General features: G+C 45.1%; 1 protein-coding gene across 1 annotated transcript in view; it reads right to left on the reverse strand.

Moving 5' to 3' along the window:
* Positions 1-20,475, reverse strand: part of LOC147660724 (E3 ubiquitin-protein ligase TRIM39-like) — a 119,121-nt gene that overhangs the window by 56,962 nt on the left and 41,684 nt on the right. Inside the window, exons 2-3 of the mRNA XM_086951509.1 lie at positions 11,344-11,439; positions 5,307-5,537 (exon numbers count right to left, since the gene is read on the reverse strand). Coding sequence (XP_086807635.1) covers positions 5,307-5,537; positions 11,344-11,439 — 327 coding nt within the window. The remainder of the gene's footprint in view (positions 1-5,306; positions 5,538-11,343; positions 11,440-20,475) is intronic.

The raw sequence follows: 20,475 nt of genomic DNA on the forward strand, positions 1-20,475 counted from the left end.
CCATCAATGCACACCCACTTCTACTCCCAGTTACTGCCACGTCTGAGCGAACACAAACTTTGGCCTGAACATTCTGGGTAAATAAATACATTATCAGGAACTGCCTGAAACCAGCTCCTGAAATGGATCTATGGAGCCCTCATCTATTCATTGGTTGTTATAATTCACAGGAAAGGGCTGTTCCTTTCTGGTCACAGATTATTAACTATTGTGATTGCAGTATCCTAAAAACCAATGAATTCCCAGGAAAGGGCTGTTCCTTTCTGGTCCAATAATGTTTCTGGACCATAATATTGGGAGGAGTGGCCATAGATCTTTAACTACTGTGATTGGACTATCCTAATAACCAATGAATTCACAGGAAAGGGTTTTTCCTTTCTGGTCCAAATGTGTTTTTGGACCATTAAAGTGGTTGATGCAGGGTGATCGGTTATGTTAACCAAGATGGATGGTGAATGGTGTAAAATGTCTTTATAGAATCAGTGTCATCTACAAAGATTCAGAAGAAGGTCGGTGACGGTGGTGGCATGTCGTATTATTCAGTCTGAGCTTACAGGTCAGTGGCGAAAAGAGTGAATTATATTTTGCTTGCATTGTGGCTTGGGTGCTTTTACCCAATTTGTTGGCTAGCAGTTGGTTCTGTTTGTAGTCTTTGGATATTATGCACTAGGGATTGCTCTTTTTTGATACGTATAGGTCAAGATTAGTGATTTTGGAGAGGATTAACTCATATATTGGGGAGGTCCTTTACTTGTTTGAAGTGGATAACTTTATGGTGTTATAGCATGTTATGATTTCCTAAGGGACTCTATGATGGATATCAAGCTGAGATTTAGAATAATTAAACTTTTTTGGGAGGGTAAAAATGTTTTTCCTGATTTTTATTTTACAGAACCCAATGGGGTGTGGATATGAAGCTGTGATATTTATATATGGTCACCGGGTATTTCCCTACAACAATGTAGGAGCAGTGCAAGTGTTCCAAGTGAGGAGTTGAACATTTTATGCTCTTATCAAAAAAATAGAAAGATATCAAATATCAGGTTAAATATTAATAGAATTTGTAGATACTGGGGGGTCATTAGTATGGCGGGCGGATCGCCACCGCCTGTATGGCGGTGGCGATCCGCCCGCCATAAACCACCACCCGCTTTAAATTTCCCCCCGCCACATTACCATGGCGGCGGACGGTCTTTTCGTCCGTCAGTCTCCCGCCCCGTCGAAGTGTCAATCGTGCGGAAAAGCTGCTAACATGGTGGCGGTGTCTGGGAGACACCGCCATCCATATTAGTATGTCTGCGGGGATATGCAGGCGGTTCACGCAATTGGGGGCCCGTAGCGGGCCCCCAGGGATTCTGGGGGGTGCACATGGGGGGTACCTCTGGTACCGCCCTGCAGTTCCATGCACAACATGGCAGGCACCGCGAGGTGCCTACCACGTTGTGCATGGAAGTGCACGACATGCCTTCTTGGCATTGCGGCGGGCAGTGCTGAGAGCACCACCGACGCAATTCCAAGAATGCAGGATGCGCCCGCCAGTGTGGCGGGCGCATCCTAATGGCGGGCGCATCCTAATGTCACAGACGGGACCCCCGCAGCAATGTCCCATTTCACAAAAGGTCTTTTTCCAATAGGAATATTTTTTTAATTAAATGTAAAAATCTTTTTTTGATGTTAATATGAATCCTGTACATCTTAATATGTTTTTGTAAATCTAGGTATTTCGGGGATAATTGATCGATTTTACACTTAGACTTCGCTGTGACATTGCTGTAACGAAATACATTAAGTAAGGTTATTGGATTAGATATCCATGTTGAGGACGTGGTAAATAATTAATGAACTATTCACTAGAAAGGTGTTGCATATAACACTCATTTGGTAGGATAAATGATGGAAATGTATTTTGTCAATAAAATGGGGGATTGGTGATTGTATGTCTTTTCAATGGTGAACTATGTGTTAGCATGTTATAGGAAAACAATGTGCATGTAATAAGTGATACAAAGTATTGTTTTAAAATATGGTTTGTATGTAAACGTTGTTCCGTCTGAGCCTGTGTGTGTAAGTTGTAACACTGTTTATGCATTGTAATGGATTAATCATTTATTTTGTATGATGTGTTTTTAGATATGATTGTACATGTACATATGTAAATTTTCTTTGAGCCCTGATGAAGTCCTTTCAGGGGAAGAAACGCATTGGCTGGGCGTTTCTTCGATGTATTGAAGAATAATAAAGAGCATTGTTTTGAGACTTCATACCACTGCTCCCATGTGACTTTGATATTTGAGAAGAGTACATTGATATTGATACCACTGAACTATGCGTACTTCGTGGAAGGTGGAGAGAAGAAACACAGAGACCATACTCTCCGATACAATTGTTGGACTCTTGAGGCACTCCCTTTCGTGTGTTTTTTTCAGTTTTATTGCCCTATATATTGGGAGGGGTAACTGGCATGCATGCAACATCGCAGGCAGAATTGACCTGTATACTGGGATGGGTTAGTGACAAGCATTTGACACCATTGGCTGAACTCTGCTTTATATTGGGATGGGTTACTGGCATGCATGCAACACTGTAGGCTGAACTCACCTTTATATTGGGATGGGGTACTGGCATGCATGCAACACTGTAGGCTGATCTCACCTGTATATTAGGATAGATTACTGCCATGCAAAAACCATGCAGGAAGAACTAACCTGCATATTGGGATGTGTTAGCGGCATACACGCAACCAACATTGTAAGCAAGATTCGCGGTGGGAATTGTGAAGGGGTCCAATCTCCCATTGATATCTTTGCTTTTTATGGCTGTTATTCTTGTGGTCCGGACCCAGGGACCGTCTTGTATCTTAAATTCCCATTCAGAATTAAAGATATAAAGGAGGCTGTGAGGTCGCTTTGAGATGCTCCGGATACTGTTCCTAATGGTCTTCAGTGAGAGCAATACAAGGAACTCTCAGGGTTTTTCATCCAGTCTTTCTAAAGATTCCTCGAGAGGTCACATTAACAGGCTACGGACCACCATTCTAACAGGAGGCAGGAGTTTCCCCGTCTTTGAGACCGAAAAGTCTCCCATTTTCTCTTGTAAGCGTTGAAAAGAAACTGAAATCCACATTTTTATCTACATGGGTGGTGGCCTTGAGCCCCAAATTTGGTCACCCTGGAAAACATGGATTCATTATCAGACAAGGGTCTACAGTGAGCACTAGCTTGGCCACACCCCTTCTCAAGTGAGCTCCAGTTATAAACAAACATTTATCTATAATTTTCATAGACGCAGAAATGGCTTTTAGGTTAACTTTATTGGTCAATTACATTTCTGTACCAACATTGACGGCCATGATCAGAATAAACAAATTCACCTTAGACTGTTTCAGAATTGGGCCTGGAACCAGAGAAAGATGATCCCTAGGGCCATATTTATGAATGGATAGAGCTGCTTTTGCACCACAATACAACCCTTAAGAGTGATTTCTCAAGCCTTGCAAGTCCAGCTTCCATTGCCCCTAACGGCTTGATAGATCCACAGCAATGCAATGCAGCACACATCGCTGCGTTGTTACTCTGCCCCAAGGAGGCCAGTGTGGAAACTTGTCGGCGCTCATCCGTCGCCAGGAGCCAGAACCCCTGCCCCCCTTCCATCAGAACTGAGGTACCCCCAAGAATCACTTACTCTTCTGAAGCCTTACAAAAATTGACAACTTATATTTCTAACCAAATCGATCAGGCAGAAAATTCTTCCAAAGTGCTATTTAAAGTGCTTAACGCTTTCATAAACCCTAGACTTTGCTCTAAAGAAATAATGCGTCACAAGCACTTTGTGATTCTCTGTCCAACCACTTTGAAGACAAAATCTAAGTGATCCCTCAGAACTCCCCTAGCCTGTCTGAACAAGCATGTGTGGAGATTACTTTCATCCCGCCCCACTCGGACAGCGCCACCACTTTAAGAAAGTTTAATGCTTTCTCACCGGAGACAATTCAGAAAGCTCTAGTATTAGCATTGCTGGAGGCACAGCGAGGGGAAATACCTTTATTTTACTGTCGTTCTGCAACACACATAGAAAGAGGAAAAAGCCTCCTCTGAAGGTTTCCCTTCCTGCACAGAAAGAATCATCCCCGCAACGCAGGCACCCTTGCGCCATGGTAATAAGGGGCCTACCTAGGCGCACAGCAGCCCGTTGTGCACCAGCGTACGGCAGCCCGTTGTGCGCCGGCGCAGGGGAAAAGGACAGGAATGTGCCGTACCTGATAGACACAGCGCATTCCTGCCCTTTTCTTTTACCGTAGGGCAGCGCAACAGGAAGGCGTGCGGCGCTGCCCTACGGTAAAACCTCATAAATGAGGCCCCTGATCTTACAGTGATCGTGTTATTGTGCTTCAGTTGCCGCCCGAGGACCTAATCTATTGTTGTCAGTTTTTGTTATTATAACCGTAAATTTATATTTTTGGCTGCACCCTGATGGAGCGTTAACAACTTTGTTAATTCTGTTTACTATAATTTTGGAACAAAACGTTTCCATGTACACTAATTCCACTTCTATATTGCTCGCTGATACGTTGGCATACCACAGACGCCCCCGCGCGCTCTATAAATGCATTACTTACTCATTTACTGTTTCCAGTGTGAACTTAAATGCTGATATATTTATTGATATAATATATAGTGTGATCTGCTGTTATGATAGAACAAAATGGCTATTAATTAATATTTTTAAAAAAATCATTACCTTTTTACAAATGATTAATTACATAGCTCACTGTTCATCCTAACATGAAGTTAAAACATGTAGTGTCCATTAGGAAAAAAGTAAACGCTGTAGAAGAGAAAGAAATGTTTTCACACTTCTGAGGAAGTTGGTTTCTTTCACATTCTCACAGATTTTGCTTCTCACTATGTTGCACATTTTTATCCTGCTTTTTTTACATTCTGCTCCCCTGTCTCCATGTTAATTACGGTCACTGGGATTGGTTGGCGTGCTGCACCGCGCATAATAAGGAAAAATGCATATATACAAAACAACTCATCTGCATATTGAGATGGGTTACTGACATGTATGTGACACTGTAAGAAGTTAATGTAAAGTCAACTGTTTGTATATTGTATTCAGCTCTCAGCATAAAAGGGACAGTATAGAACTGTCTGTCTGTATGCTGTGTGCCTGTCGGAGTGCATGGGGTCACTGTGCATTGCCTCCGACAGGAGATCATGTGTGTTCCGCCGACACATGTAACACTGCACACAAAAAATAGATCATTCACTTCCTTCTTTTGTTGTATTTACCAAACAGTATCTCACCTTCAGGAGTTCCCACGCCGGCGCCTCACACTTCTTTTCTATCTCCGTTATCAGGGTCTTGAGAGAGATGATTTGATTGGACAGTTTGGTGATATTTGCATTTTCAGCCATGGTAATTTTCTTCTCCATCTCTTCTAGTTTTGCATGCAGTGTTTGCTTATTTTCTTTTAGGAGCTGCTGGAGGTTTTCAAACTCAGATTCAATTTTCTGCTTCTCAATTCTTAACGTGTCCTGTCAGGAGCAAAGAAACGATGGTTAGATATAAAAAAGCTTCCAACAAGCCGTCCTTAGGGGCCGATTATGATGGCGGACGGACCTGAGTCCGTCCGCCACCATAGAGTAGGAGGGACCATCCGCAGGGGTTGCGGCGGTCCCTCCGTGCAAATTAGGATGTGACCGCAACCCTGGCGGTCACATCCTGTATTTTTATCATTGCGGAGGGTGCTGCTTGAAGCAGCACCCGCCGCAATCATAAAAATGTAAGTTGTGCTTTTGCATGCACAAAGCGGCAGGCACCTCGCGGTGCCTGCCGCTTTGTGCAGGCAAATGCAGGGGGGTACCATAGGTACCCCCCATGTGCACCCCCCACCCCCCCTTCACCCCTGGGGGCCCGCAACGGGCCCCCAAACACAAATCCGTATGCCTTTACACAGCGGAAATGCCGCCGTGTAATGGCATCTTTCCGCAGACATCCTAATATGGCTGGCGGTGTCTGATAGACACCGCCAGCCATGTTAAAGCTTTTCCGCCGCGGTCGGAAGGCGACCGCGGCGGAAAAGCTGCGGACTGTAAAACGATCCCCCAGCCATCCTAATCTGGCGGGGGTCTTTTTCAGTCCACAGCGGTTTTCCCGCATCCTCCGGGCCGGCGGTGGCTTCCGCCGGCCCAGAGGATGCGGGAAAACCGCAATCGTAATCAGGCCTTTAGTGTGGGAGTTCAGCGGAAGGTGGAGAGGATGATAGTTTCTTCATATCATTAGCGTGCTTTTCCTAATTTCTGACCTGCAGCCTCTTGCTACCTTACTACTCAAAGTCATTGATCCTACAACCATTGGACCATCATTTGATGCTGTTCTTTTTACCGCATAGTGTGCCCCCCTTAGTATCCCGCCATATACCTGTTTATTGTATTACTCTCCTTGACTCATTTGTCTTGTAATTATAAGATTATCCCTGTTTTTTTTTATTCTCACGTTATGTCGATATTGCATTTATGTCCTTCCTCCCATCCATTGTAATCTCTGATATCCTTCGGGATCTTGTTTGCACTATATAAAACGTTTTAAATTCAATAACTTCACTTCTACTGTCTGACGTCCTTCTCACATTCCTGCCCTCCTGCGACACCTCACGAACTGTAGGGAGATCAGAATATGTGAAGCTGCAGAGACGCTCGATCCATGGAGCGAGTGCAAGGAAGAGAATCCACCGCAGGCGGAGAAGCTCGATCCATGGAGCGAGTGCAAGGAAGAGAACCCACTGCAGGCAGAGACGCTCGATCCATGGAGCGAGTGCAAGGAAGAGAACCCACCGCAGGCAGAGACGCTCGATCCATGGAGCGAGTGCAAGGAAGAGAACCCACTGCAGGCAGAGACGCTCGATCCAAGGAGCGAGTGCAGGGAAGAGAACCCACCGCAGGCAGAGACGCTCGATCCATGGAGCGAGTGCAAGGAAGAGAACCCACCGCAGGCAGAGATGCTCGATCCAAGGAGCGAGTGCAAGGAAGAGAATCCACCGCAGGCAGAGACAGTCAAAGTCCCAGAGACGGGATGAGTGGAGAGACTGGCTGAAGTCAAGCGTGAGTCACACGAGAGAATGTAAAAGAAGGGGGGCCAGGAAGTTTCAGCACTTGGGGTGGAAGGCACGAGATGTGGGGTGTGCGGGCTGCCCCTGTGCTGCGTGGACATTGGCTATGTCCGCCCAGGAGACGCTCAGGGTGTACTTACTATTGATCCATTGAGAGGGATGTGGAATTACTAAAGTAGTAATTCCATACTTAAAATTATACCAGGATTATGAGTTTTGCGCTATAAAAATGAGAAATCAAGAATTACCAGATAAATCAGTGTTACAGCTCCAGTTTCGTCAGGTAATTCACAACAAATTCCTATAGAGGATGGGCGAGGAGGCGGGTGTGGCATCTTGTCCTATCCGAGGATAGGAGGCTGTGACTTATCAGATAAGGTATGTCACACCCTAGCGTAGAATAACAGGGTGTGAGCCATCAGGGGAAGTATATCACACCCCAGCCTGGAATAGGAGGGTTTCAGCTGATGAGAGAGGTTTGCCTCTCAAGCGTCACCATGAAGAGCTGGACTGAAGAATACTGTGGAGTCAGGTATGTCTCCACTCCTGCTGGGGGCCTGGGCTCCTGTATGTGTCACTAGTATACAGATAGAGGGCCGTGCTCCTGTGCAGTGTCGCTAGTATACAGGTAGAGGGGCATGCTCCTGTGTGTGTCACTAGTATACAGGTGGAGGGTTGTGCTCCTGTGCTGAGTCACTAGGACATATGTGTGAAGTTGTGCTCCTGTATGTATCACTAGTGTACAGGGTAATGGTTGTGCTCCTGTGCTGTGTCACTAGTATACATGTAGAGGTTTGTGCTACTGTGATGTGTAACCAGTACTGGCAGTGCTTTGTTCTTGTATTGTGTCACAAATCCTGGCAGAGTGTTGCACTTATTAGCTCTCTCCCTGGTACAGGGTTGTGTCCTCGTGCTGTGTCACAAGTCCTAATAAGGAAAGTGTTCCTTGTTGTGTTAAACTCTAACAGTATAGCTCCCTGAAACATAGGTGGGACTGAGGTTTATTTCCATTTAATTATTTTGTAATGTTTATGTTCAACACATGGCAGAATCCTGTAGGTGAACACATTTGAAACTGGGAATTTAGTGAAATGCTCTGGGGAAGTCTGCGGCTGTTTCATCGATGAGGACAAGTGAGGAATGCCTCTTGTGCTCAGAAGTGTCCAAAAGTAAACATGCAGAGAGCTGACCACTAGTTCTAATATTTTAGTGTTAAAGGCATTTCTAGAGGAATATGGATCAGTCACGGTCTCTTGGCTGATTTGAATTATTTTAGAAATATTTAAAGGCGCACAGCAGATAAATCTTATATGCAGCTTCTTTTGCATTATCATTAGTATATCTGTTGCATATATATTGTAATAGCACTTTGAATAAAGCGAGAAACATATAGTTCATCATCACTATTCACCATTTTTTGATTTTTACATACTGCAGGGACTTGTAAACCACCCATGTTGAAAGATTCTACTCTGTGAGATCGGGGCTGATCAATGTGGTTTTTCATCAGCCTCATAGGTTTATCAAATATATGCTTCCCTGAGTGGAATGATTTACAGGCAACACCTTTCATATTCAATTTTGAATTCATACTCTTCCTCCATGTTGTCAACACAATGTGTTTCTACCCTCTGTGGTCCGATGGGGTCTTCGTCAGGACAGGGCTCCTAGTTTGGGGAACCAGTTAACTACTCTCTGCGTCCCACAGCACAATTAGGTAAGAAATGTTCTGAGACAGGGTACCTGCCAGAAGGTATTAAGTGAACAGTACAGTAGGGTACATTAGGAGAGGAGTTGCCTCCCGAATTGTAACCTGGCATGTACCCCTGCACGGAGTGCCTGACTGCATGTGAAACTGGTACCCTGACTTTTTGTGAGACCCGTAATCCCCCTAATATAATGTGTGCAAAGAGGCCGAGGTCTATCCTTCGTCATTTACGTTTCAGAACCTGTTTGCTGATGTGGAGAGGCGCGCCAAGCATGTCCCCTTAACCCACAGGACACTACTTCCCAAGTCCTGACTAAAGTGGTGGTGGCAGCGTACTATCAAGATGTCAGTTTCTCTTTGTCAACAGCTTTGCCAGAAGACATGGGGCTGCATACACCATCTACGTGGCTAGGTCATAGGTAACTATTTCCACACCCAAGCAAGAAATTCAACAGAATGGCAGAGTCAGTCCAATGGATGAATAGATAACTCAAGATCTATGCTGATGGGATGAAAAACCCCGGCCCCCAGTGCCCAAATGTGTTGTTGTCTGGATCCCCAAGGCTGATTGTTTGTCACAGGCAAAAACGGATCGTACGTGTGCGCCATGACATAGGCCTGTCTCAGGGAGTGCAGGGTCTTGTTGAACTGGGGGGAGCGCCGAAAGGGCTGCCCTCAGTGGTGGAAGGCTCCCGCCTTCACCAGGAGTTAAGCAGCGACACCAGACCGTGTAGTGATCAGTAGTAGTGAACAGTTACTTTTTACCCTGTGCCACTGGAGTGAGGCCCACAGGCTCACTCACCATTTTAAAAGTTCTGCTGCTGTGTGCTACTAGAGCCCCGACCTCAAGGAGTTTGTAATATTGCTTTTGAATGTTGTTTACCTTTGCTTGTGTAGAGTTAGAATTAGAATACTTCTTTTTATGTAAAAACATTAATTTATTGTTCACACTGCTCGCACGTTGAGTTATGAGTCATGTTCACTGATCTGAGCTTCCCCCAAAGGAGCCTTGACTGCTTGACCTACACTACCCAACTGAGATTCAGGCCCAGAAGGAGGTGCTTGACCCAGGTGAACAGGATCCATAGGAGGGCGGGCCTTGGGACATCGCGAGTAAAAGGCCTCAGACACCTTGGTTGGGTCCAGTAGCCGTGTGGCCCTCTGAACAGTGTTCCGATACACGCATACACAAACTTACAGAGGCAAAGACTCTTACATATGCACAAATGCATGATCACACTTGCACATGGATGCATAGATGCATGCACATACTCACAGATGGATATCTCAGTTCCGTGCATACATAACCTCACAGAGGCACACACGCACACAGATGCACACATTAGTGTGCGCACTCACAGATGCATAGATGTATACATATACTCAAAGATGCATAAATCCACTCTGTGCATACATAACCTCACAGAGGCACACACTCATACATAAGGACACATTAGTGTGTGCACTCACAGATGCATAGGTGCACACATATACTCACAGATGCATATCTCCACTCCATGCACACATAACCTCACAGAGGCACCAACTCACGCAGATGCACACATAGATGCATAGATGCTTGTACAAACTCAGAGATTAATATTCATAACCAGTGCTTACACAACCCACAAAAACCCACTTTCGCATGGACACACCCACGCATACAAGTACTCTCAGTGCACACACTCATATAGAAGCATACATGTACTTACATACTCACAAACACTACCGACCTTGCAATATGCAAACCTATAGACGGGCATTCACATATGCAAGTACAAACTCACAGACAATAAATCCAGACGAAAGCATACACAACCCCCTAACACACACACACAAATGTGTAAATGAATTTGCATACTATGTGGCTCAACATCCATACATGCACACGCACACACACAAACACACACACACACAAACACTTATCTATGTCCACAGATACAGTGATGCGCAGACATGAATGCACTCCCAAAGATAATTTCAGAGACGTCCACATATGAACACATCCTAAGACACGCACACATAAGCATGAACATGCTCAGACAAACTAGTAGATGCTCACAGCTAGATAATGACACAATTGTACATACACACACTATTACACACCAATTAAATACATTCAGGTCAGCAGAGTAATTAGTGTTTTTATTTTAGACATTTTATGTTACAAGGTAGCCAAGTTCAATTTAGGCGCACACCTATTATTATGTTGAAACGTAATACATATACATTTTTGTCCAACCTTCGGTCGGCCACCAAATAGCCTTTAAGAATCGAGAAAAGATCTATTGTAAAAAATGTCTTCGAGGACACTACACTTGGTTTATTTGAGGACAAACCCTGGGCACATTTGAGCCCCAATATCCACGGCAGTGACTCCGGTCAGTGAATTTACCTGGTGGTGTTGATGACCCATTCTTTTGGGTGCATCGTCGGTTTTTGTATATTTGGAACCTTATCAGGTCCACACATAGACTAAAGTGCAGACATGACCAGGCCCACAGCACTCACTGCAGCCACTCACCCTCATGGTCTTACATTGTTCCTCTTCCTTGACTTTAGACTCATGAAAATATTCCTCCTCTTTCTTCAGAAGACGCAGCCACTCTTGAAGTTTTACCTGCAGAGATGAGAGTGCAAGAAATATGTAAAGATCAGTAGGGTGTGGTCCCACTTACAGAATAGAATCACTACAGGGACAACTGCACAAGCCCTGGGTCCAATTCACAAAGATAAACTTAGACCAAAAGTCTAAGTTTAGACCTAAAGTCCAACTTTTCTTCTGTTTGACCAAGTGACACCACGCCTGCCAAGGTTTTCATTCCCGTTTTTTCTCGACCAGGTTTCCCTGCCTGGGATTTTCCAACTCACTGTTCTTCCCAACAGCAGAAGCACCGCCCACCCGTGGCCCTACATAATGTAGGCCACAGCGCGATCTCGCAGTGGATGTGCACAGTGCGCGTGGCAAAGGCAAACCCGTCTGCACTTGGACTGCTCCAAGCGCCAGGAACCCTGGCCCCACAACCCTCAAGGATCGTCGCTCAGCTGAACACACTACAACATCTACATGACGCCCGTCGTGGACAGCGTCAAAGCCCATGACATCAACATAGTATCCTACACTGACAACATACAGCTCAACCTCTCCCTTAGCACCTCTACCACAGCGCCGAAGCAAACTTCACCAACTGCTGAAGCAATGTCGCTGCTTGGATGAAAAACAACTGCCTCCAGCTCAACACAGACAAAATGTTGGCCCTTACTCCGGGAACAACCACTCCCCCTGGGATGTCTCTTGGTGGCCCCCACCCACCCTTATGAACCATGGCAAGAACCTCGGGATCATACTGGACACCAACCTCTCCATGGGCAGACAGACAACCCCATGGCCTCATCATGTTTCTTCATCCTGCGACTGCTACGCAGGATTTTCAAGTGGATACCATTTAACAGCAGACGAACAGTCACCCAGCTACTAATCACAAACCGACTTGACTATGGAAACACACTCTACCTCTGAATCCCAGACCATGTTCTAGGCCGACTCCAAACCACCCAGAAAGTATCCGCCAGACTCATTCTGAACATCTCTCTGCACCTCAACAATCTCTACTGGCTCTCAGTGCATGAAAGATGTAAGTACAAGCTACTCACCCAAACCCATAAAGCACACAACAGCATTGATCCAGCTTACCTCAACCACTGCCTCAACTTCTACCAACCCGCCAGACACCTTCAATCTACGTCCCTGATCACACCTCCCTTTCATCAAGAAGACCAGAAGCAAAGGACACTCCTTCTCATACCTCGCAACCAAGACATGAAACAGCCTCCAGCAACACCTCAGAACCTCCCCCTCCCTCATGGACTTCAGAAGGAACCTAAAGACGTGACTCTTCTTGACGACACAGGCATGATCTCTCATCCACCCGTAGGCCTGCCCTACTCGGTGTCTGGATACCCTCACGGGTGTTGAGCCGCGCTCTAAAAATACACATAACAAAACAATACGATATCGTATGTATAGGCGCATATCATACAGATTGTAAGTACTAGTCATACATATCAGGAATGTAAGTACCGGCCACACATATCCAGATTGTAGGTACCAGTCCCAAGTATCATAGACAAGGAGACAGACACTGGTGTCTCTTCTTTAGGCCTGTTTGGTCATAGGGCCAGAATCCCTGGTAAATTAGCTTCATCATTGGCACTTATTGCTAACTGATAAAGACATTGTGCAGTACTTGACGCCTAAATGCTTGGCAACATTTAGACGTGGCAGCACTTTAAAGAAGTGTACTAGACGAGAGGGGGCCCCCAAACCAAGGGGACAGAGCACCGTATTAACAGTAAAAGCAATTCTCCCCTTCACGGATGCAAATAGGAAAACCCCCTGTTTATCTTCAGACAATCTCTCCACAGTCTTTGCTTTTACCACAAAGATCTACATCCATAAATCCATACCAAAGTTTGCAGAGTTTTAATTTCTCAGAACATTCTACACAGGAGTTCACGTTTTTTAGGTCTAAGATACCTTTCACTGCATAACAGCCCTGAAGAAGTCAAGTGTTATGCCCTATTGAAGAAACACGTGTTGGCTGGACTTCGGGTATTCAAATTCAAATTCAAAGAAACTTTATTCGGTGTATTTCAACCATAAAAGTACATTAAAAACAAACAGTACATACATCAAGTTTCATTATAAGTCAAGATAAGAAAAAAGTTACATACATTAGTTCATTCATTGATCCAGACAAAGACGCAGTTTAAGAGCCAGTTTTAAAAATTTAAGAACTTGAAGGACACTTTCACTGTGTAGTAATTGTAAATATAAAAAGGCTGGCCGTATCTGTTTAAAATTCATTTTTTTTAAAAGGGCAATTAAAAAGCGTTTGCGGGGGAATTCATAATATTTACATAAAAACATAAAGTGCATCATGTCCTGTGGAGACTTTCCGTCGCAGCCACAGGACGAAGGTTTTTTCCAGAAGCTCTCCTTTTTGGGTCTTATAATCAGATGTTGAAACTGGTTAAATCTAAATCTTGTAAGCAAGAACTTGTCATGGGTGCTAAAAGTGCCAAGTAAGTAAGGCTCAGTTGTCAAGCATGTTTTGACCATAATGAATTTCCTCACGCTGACTTTTTGTATCTCGGCACCCTCCCTCTCAGCCATCTTGCGCTGTGTAAACACCTGCTTCACTAGGTGAATGTCCGCCTTTACAATTCCTGATGGATTTTCAAATAAATCTGGGCGACCCAACTCAGAAAAACATGTTTTTAAATACTTCAGCCAGGGGGAGCCTAATGCGTTCTCAAGGGCCAGGAAGTCATTCACAATTAAATGTGTAAGGGGGATTTCTTCACATAACCACATTTTCAGCCAACATGATAGAGGTCGTAGGGACAGGATATCGCTCAAATACCCCACTCCTAGTTCCTCGTGTACCATAAAGTTAGAAGTAGAGGCTGAAACACACAGAAGTCGTTTATAAAACTTATTTTCTGTGATCTGAAGTTGATCCCCGGCCATATAGCCCCAGAGCTCACTCCCATAAGCTGCGGTTGCTACAGATTTTGCGTCATATAATTTGATCATAGCAGCCGTGGGTTTTTTGCCAAGCTTAGACGCGAAATTAAAGATGGAGGCATTAACCTTAGACACATCACACTTCTTTTTAACAAGTTGCGGGGCCCAAGATAATTTCGAGTCAAAAAGTACGCCTAGATAAGAGAATGTGCTGGAAAATGGTATAGCTACATTATCTAGTTTGAAGGTGTATTGTCTTTTTGGCTGTTTCCCCACCTGCATTACGAAAGATTTTGAATTGTTCACTAACAAATCTCTATCTTCCATAAACTTTTTAAATGCATCAAGTAACTTTTGGAGGCCTTTTTCTGTTCTTGCTAACAACACCGCATCATCTGCGTATAATAGAACGGGAATGCTTCTATTCCCCACTCTAGGACTATCTGCTTTCACCTCCCGCAAGGCACCATCCAGCTCATTTATATAGAAGTTAAAAAGGAAGGGGGCTAATATGCAGCCTTGCCGTACCCCCTTCCCAGTTCTAAAATCGTCAGTCACAGACAGGTCTTGAGAGTACCTTATATTTGCACTTGTGTTGTTATGGAGATCAACCAGGAAATTTATAATGTCCTTGTCCACTCCCTTGTCCCTCATGGACCCCCACAGCTTCCCCCTGTTAACACAGTCGAAAGCTGAGGAAAGGTCCATGAAGGCCAAGTGGACTGTGCCTTTTTGAATAACAGTATATTTCGTTAGTATTAGGAAGAGGTTCAAACACTGAGTTGTGGTCGAGCGGCCGCTGCAAAAACCGTATTGGGCGATAGACATGATAATATTGTCCCGTGTCCAATTTAAAAGTCGCCTCAATACTATTCTCCCCACAAGTTTTGCCATGGAGTTGATCAGGGAGATGGGCCTGTAACAGAGGGGACTATCCCTGTCCCCCTTTTTGAATATCGGCACAATGGTAGAGAGCCCCCAAGATAGCGGGCATCCCACCTTTGCGGCTGCATTGATAACTGCCACAATAAATCGGGGCCCAGAAATTAGGATCAGATTTAAAAAGATCCGGGGGTATCCCATCCGGTCCAGGTGATTTTCCCCCTGTGAGCCCCTCTATTCCTACCACCACCTCTTCTACACTAACGTTCAAAGTAGGATCCCCTATAGTGCATTCAAAAGGTACTACACTTAATTCAGATCCCCCGTACAATTTTTTAAAATGTGCTACCCACTCCTCTTTTGTGATAACACATTCTAACCCCTCCCCTGGGTCTTTCACCAGGAAGGGTTTCTTAATCACAGCCCAAAATCTAGCACTGTTGTTCAGAGTGTGTGGTTCAAGAATCTCAGCCCAGGCATCATTCTTCAGAGCCTCCTTTCTCTTAGCAGTGACTGATTTATACTCTTTGCGTGATCTCTGGACTAATTCCTTATTTCGAGGTTTTAACAACAAAACCGCTCTGAGATCACGAGCTGCCTTGGAGCATTCCTTGTTGAACCACCTCGGGCCCAAGCTCCCTTTGTGGGTTGAAGGTTCTGTCATTGAAACAGCTATCTTGTCCGTTAGAGTCTGAAAATCCGACAGAACCTGGGTTGGATCAGAACCAGCCTGCGTACATCTATCGATGATGTCGCTGCAATTATCTTGAATCTTCTGATATAGACCATTTTAGGCGGCGTCTCCCGTCAGTTGGTGTTACCTTGCCCTTCCCTAGATTATAACTTTCTCTAGCCACCCAGGGCCCCCTTAGGTGTATGGTCAGAGGATTATGGTCACTATGTAAATTATTTTCTATGGAGAATGAGCGCACAAACACCTGCATAGGCATGGTTAGTAACATATAATCAATAAGCGTCCCCTTCCCATGCCCTTTAAATGTTGGGGTAAGGAAACGCTTTGAGGGATCGCTTAATGCCATTCCAGTGGTAAGACCATGTTCATTGAGTAAGTTATTAAAACAGTCCCCCTCCACGGTATGTTCCATATGTAACCCGTTTAGTCTAGGACAGAGCATTTCCTGAAGGTTTTTCCCTAGGGGATCACCACAAGGGTGAATGTTAAAATCGCCCATAATCATCAAGTTATGGGAGCAGTCCCTCATAGAGCTACCTATGTAGTCATTCAAGGTTTCTAAATTACCATAACTTGAAACATCACTAGTAGAGTTATAAAAATTGATTAGACCAACCTTACAGTTGCCTACAGATAAAATTAGTCCTTGTATGCCAAGATTACTTGATGGCCTGCTAACAATTGTACATTTCAGTGCTACTGATATGAACATCACCATACCCCCCTTTGATCTTCCCCGGGTTACTGATATAGCAGGTACATAATATGCCTTATATCCTTCAATATACATATCACATTTTGCCGACCAAGTCTCTTGTAAACATATGATTTGAAAGTTCCTAATGTAAGCTAACCAGCTTTCATCCTGCATTTTATGTTCTAAGCCCGCCACATTCCAACATATAACATTATTTTTTGGCGTAATTGGAGAAATCACCTCTATTTGTTGAACAACAGAAGGCTGTACAGTACTCTGACCCTACGGGGCCCTCAGTCAGTCACAAGCGTCCAACCCTGAGAACATCTCAAAGCGATTCTGTATGGGGACATTGTACCCTCTAGTATTCTGGTTACCAGCATTAAAGTTTACTGCAGGTGTCCGCCAGCCATTGGCGTTTACTACCGGCGTTTGCCTACCAATCAGCCCATTAGTATTATTATTGTTGTACATGTAAGATACTCCAGGGCTTGGAATCTGAACTTGTGATATAAATCTGTTCCCACGAAAGTTATTAGGGGGATTTTTAGGGGAGTTCTGGTCAGGCGCATAAAAGTAACCCAGGGGTCGCACACAGACACTTTTTGTATTATAAACCAGTGAGGATGCACGTAATAAGACCGTGGCGACATGTTGGGGGTGCTGAAAGTTGACAATCACACAGTCCCCCGGTGTTGATTTCCTTGATGGTCCCACCCAATTGACTCTTTCGGTAGATATGATTTGATCATAATAGTGGGATGGGTAACCACAGTTTTTGTTTAGCCATGCCACCGTTTTGTTTTTTAGAGAGTCGTGGGATTTTCCATATGGCTGGGCTGGTACTTCCTCATAACGTGGAACAGTAGTTAGCACTACCACGTATGGGACACAATCAGGAGGGAGGTTTACATTCCTAAGTCTAGGCCTCTGAGGGGGCCACTGCACAGCTATCTGGGGGTACCGGGCCTGTATGGTGGGCTGGTTTACAGGAGCAGCAGGAAACACTACAGGTAACACTGCCCCGGAATTTGACTGCCGTGTCTGCTGCCCACTCTCTCCCCTGCAAACATCCTCATTTCCACCCCCAACAGGGGCGGTTGTAGGAGTTATCACACTTGGGACACTTGGGGCAGGGGCCATGTATCCAGTCACCAAACTGCCCAGTCTTTCTACCTCAGTAGCTAGTATATCAAGTTTGGTCATTAGAGGAGTGATTAGATCTACAATTTTTGCCTTCAGTCTTCCCACAATAGCATTTATAAGTGCTTCTAAATTTGTATCAGACAAGATCACACTATCTTTGTTGGTTTTTTCCAGCCCCTGATTACCTGCGCTATTGTTGATAGTACCTTTAGAGTTATTCGGAGGATTGGTGTGAGATTTGGTATTTACAGGCTTCCCCCCACGCCTCCCCTGGGTCTTTCTGCATTTCCTAACTGGTCTTTGTGGAGAGGGGACCTCCACTAGCTCTTCTGCTGCTGAGTCTTCCTCTGAGGTAACATACAGGACCGCAGGCTTATTAGAGTGGACCTGTGCCTGTACTGATATGCTGGGGTCCTTAATGCCGCTTGTAGCATGTTCTTGGGTGCCATCCAGACATTCCGTGATTTCGTTAGGCACGCTATCCATGACAGGGGGGACACATTTACTACCTAATGAAGCCCTACGCTCATTGTTAATTTGCGTGATTTTTTTAACTAAAAAGTTATCCATAGTTCGTATGCCCAATGCTGCTGGGTCCGTAGTAATTGTGGGCATGTTGGCTAATGTCAGACAGGGTGTGTGATTTCCCAATATCCAACAACAGTTACCTAACCACCCACGGGTGACTGATAGTCAATTATTAACAGTGAACAGTGCAGAGTCTTACTTGATTGTCCTTACTTGACCTAGGACCTTGGGGCCAGGCCACTGAGGGCCAAAGAGGGCCCGCCCTTGTCCCGGGCTACTCCATCGCGCGACTCGCGTGGCGAGTGGGGTGTCAGCCTTTTTCTAGCGCCTCCTGGCGCTCCTGGCGCGTCACGGGCGCGCTGTCCCAGAGGCTGCTGGGGAGTGTGATCCGGTAAGCTGGTCTGCCGGTCCGCCCCCACCTCCGCCTCCGTGTGTGTCAAGCCGTTCCCCTCACGGCAAAGCCCGATGGCGTCTCGCGCTGTTAGCAAAGCTCCTGGTGTTCCCCCTGAGCTTCGCGAGGGTCAGCCTTTTTCTAGCGCCTCCTGGCGCTCCTGGCGCGTCACGGGCACGCTGTCCCAGAGGCTGCTGGGGAGTGTGGTCCGGTAAGCTGGTCTGCCGGTCCGCCCCCACCTCCGCCTCCGTGTATGTCAAGCCGTTCCCCTCACGGCAAAGCCTGATGGCGTCTCGCGCTGTTAGCAAAGCTCCTGGTGTTCGGGTATCTTTTGAATAAAGACAAGAGAACTCTACAAGAAATATTACTTGCCTCGATCTTTCGGCCAACAATACTTTGAACTTTCATTTGACTTGTATGCATGTGCACAGGAACTGGTTTCAGCAAATTTCCGACCCTTGGGTCTCACAACTGAGGGTTTAGGGGTTTTCCGTCACCTGTAGCACCGTTAATACTGATTCATCTGTTTACCACACGTTAATTGGTGAGCGGCAAGGTATTTTCCTGTGTTAAATTATCCCCATTTTGTTAGCATTATGTACAAGGTCTTCACATATGTGATACAAATGTGTTGATTATTAAGGCCATATGGCGACGCGGCTATCTACGAAATACAAACAAGAGGCAGCCTGATCACAATCACAGCCCGAGGCAAGGATGGCCTTTTCAACATATATCCTTTTCTTTCCAAATACAATCCGAGGAGACACTTCTGCTGACTTTGTGAGGTCCCTGTATGCTTAAGCATTCGCCTAGCAGCTGACTGACATCTCAGTGAGGGGTGTCCAATTCGGGACCAAGACGGGGTCCTACACTTTTACCCACCAGATTTAGGGGGCCCATGGTGGCACTGCGAGCTAGCTCGTCCAAGGAACAACATATCCTAATGGGGGAGCATGGAATCAGTCTGGCACATCTTAATTTTATTTTGTTTGCAAACGCACAGTTCCTATTGAATAGTGGAAATTACATCACATGGCGCCACCAACGTTAGTTGGTTTATTATTTTGGATGGATCGACTGAGTAGTTCAATTGTGCTCAAAGATCCCTACACACCTATTTAATGGGTGACGTCCAAGGTGGTAGGGATTATCCTCCTGAGCTAAGTAGGTATATTCTATGTATTGGCCATTGGTACATTTAAGTTTGATAGGATATTGTTTCCAATGTGTTAGCAGAACTCTGTAATTTATTTCTTATATAACATAGGACAGAATATTTCCGAGAACTGCAGACATGTATTGACTAAAAATCGACTACAAAACGGCCTCACACTAGATGGTGGGGATGTTACCTTTGTAGTAGAGGCACACAAAGCATTTAGAACGGAAGTATGTAACTCTTGGGTTAAATTCCCTGCTGCAGATGATGCTACACAGGTATTTCACAAATATGAAGTAGGTGAAACACGAGACAAATACACTCCTTATGAGAAGATAGAAATACCACTAACTTACCAAGAACATATTAATTGGTTTAAAGGTGACCTTCCCCATAGTATACAACAATGAGACTGGCTAAGATTGGCCGCTGACTGAGCCCAATCTTAGGCCAATCTTATCTAGTTACACACCGCATCCCAATGTTGATCGTCTGACCACAGGCCAAATACTGGGGTTTTACAATAATCTAGTAACAATTTAAGGAAGACTTACATAATACGTGATGAGAACATTAACACTCGCTCCTGCCGGACTGTTCAAGCAGTAGCACCACAGTTAGCTACA

This window comes from Lissotriton vulgaris, unplaced genomic scaffold (assembly GCF_964263255.1).
Source record: "Lissotriton vulgaris unplaced genomic scaffold, aLisVul1.2 SCAFFOLD_563, whole genome shotgun sequence".
Lineage (NCBI taxonomy): Eukaryota > Metazoa > Chordata > Amphibia > Caudata > Salamandridae > Lissotriton > Lissotriton vulgaris.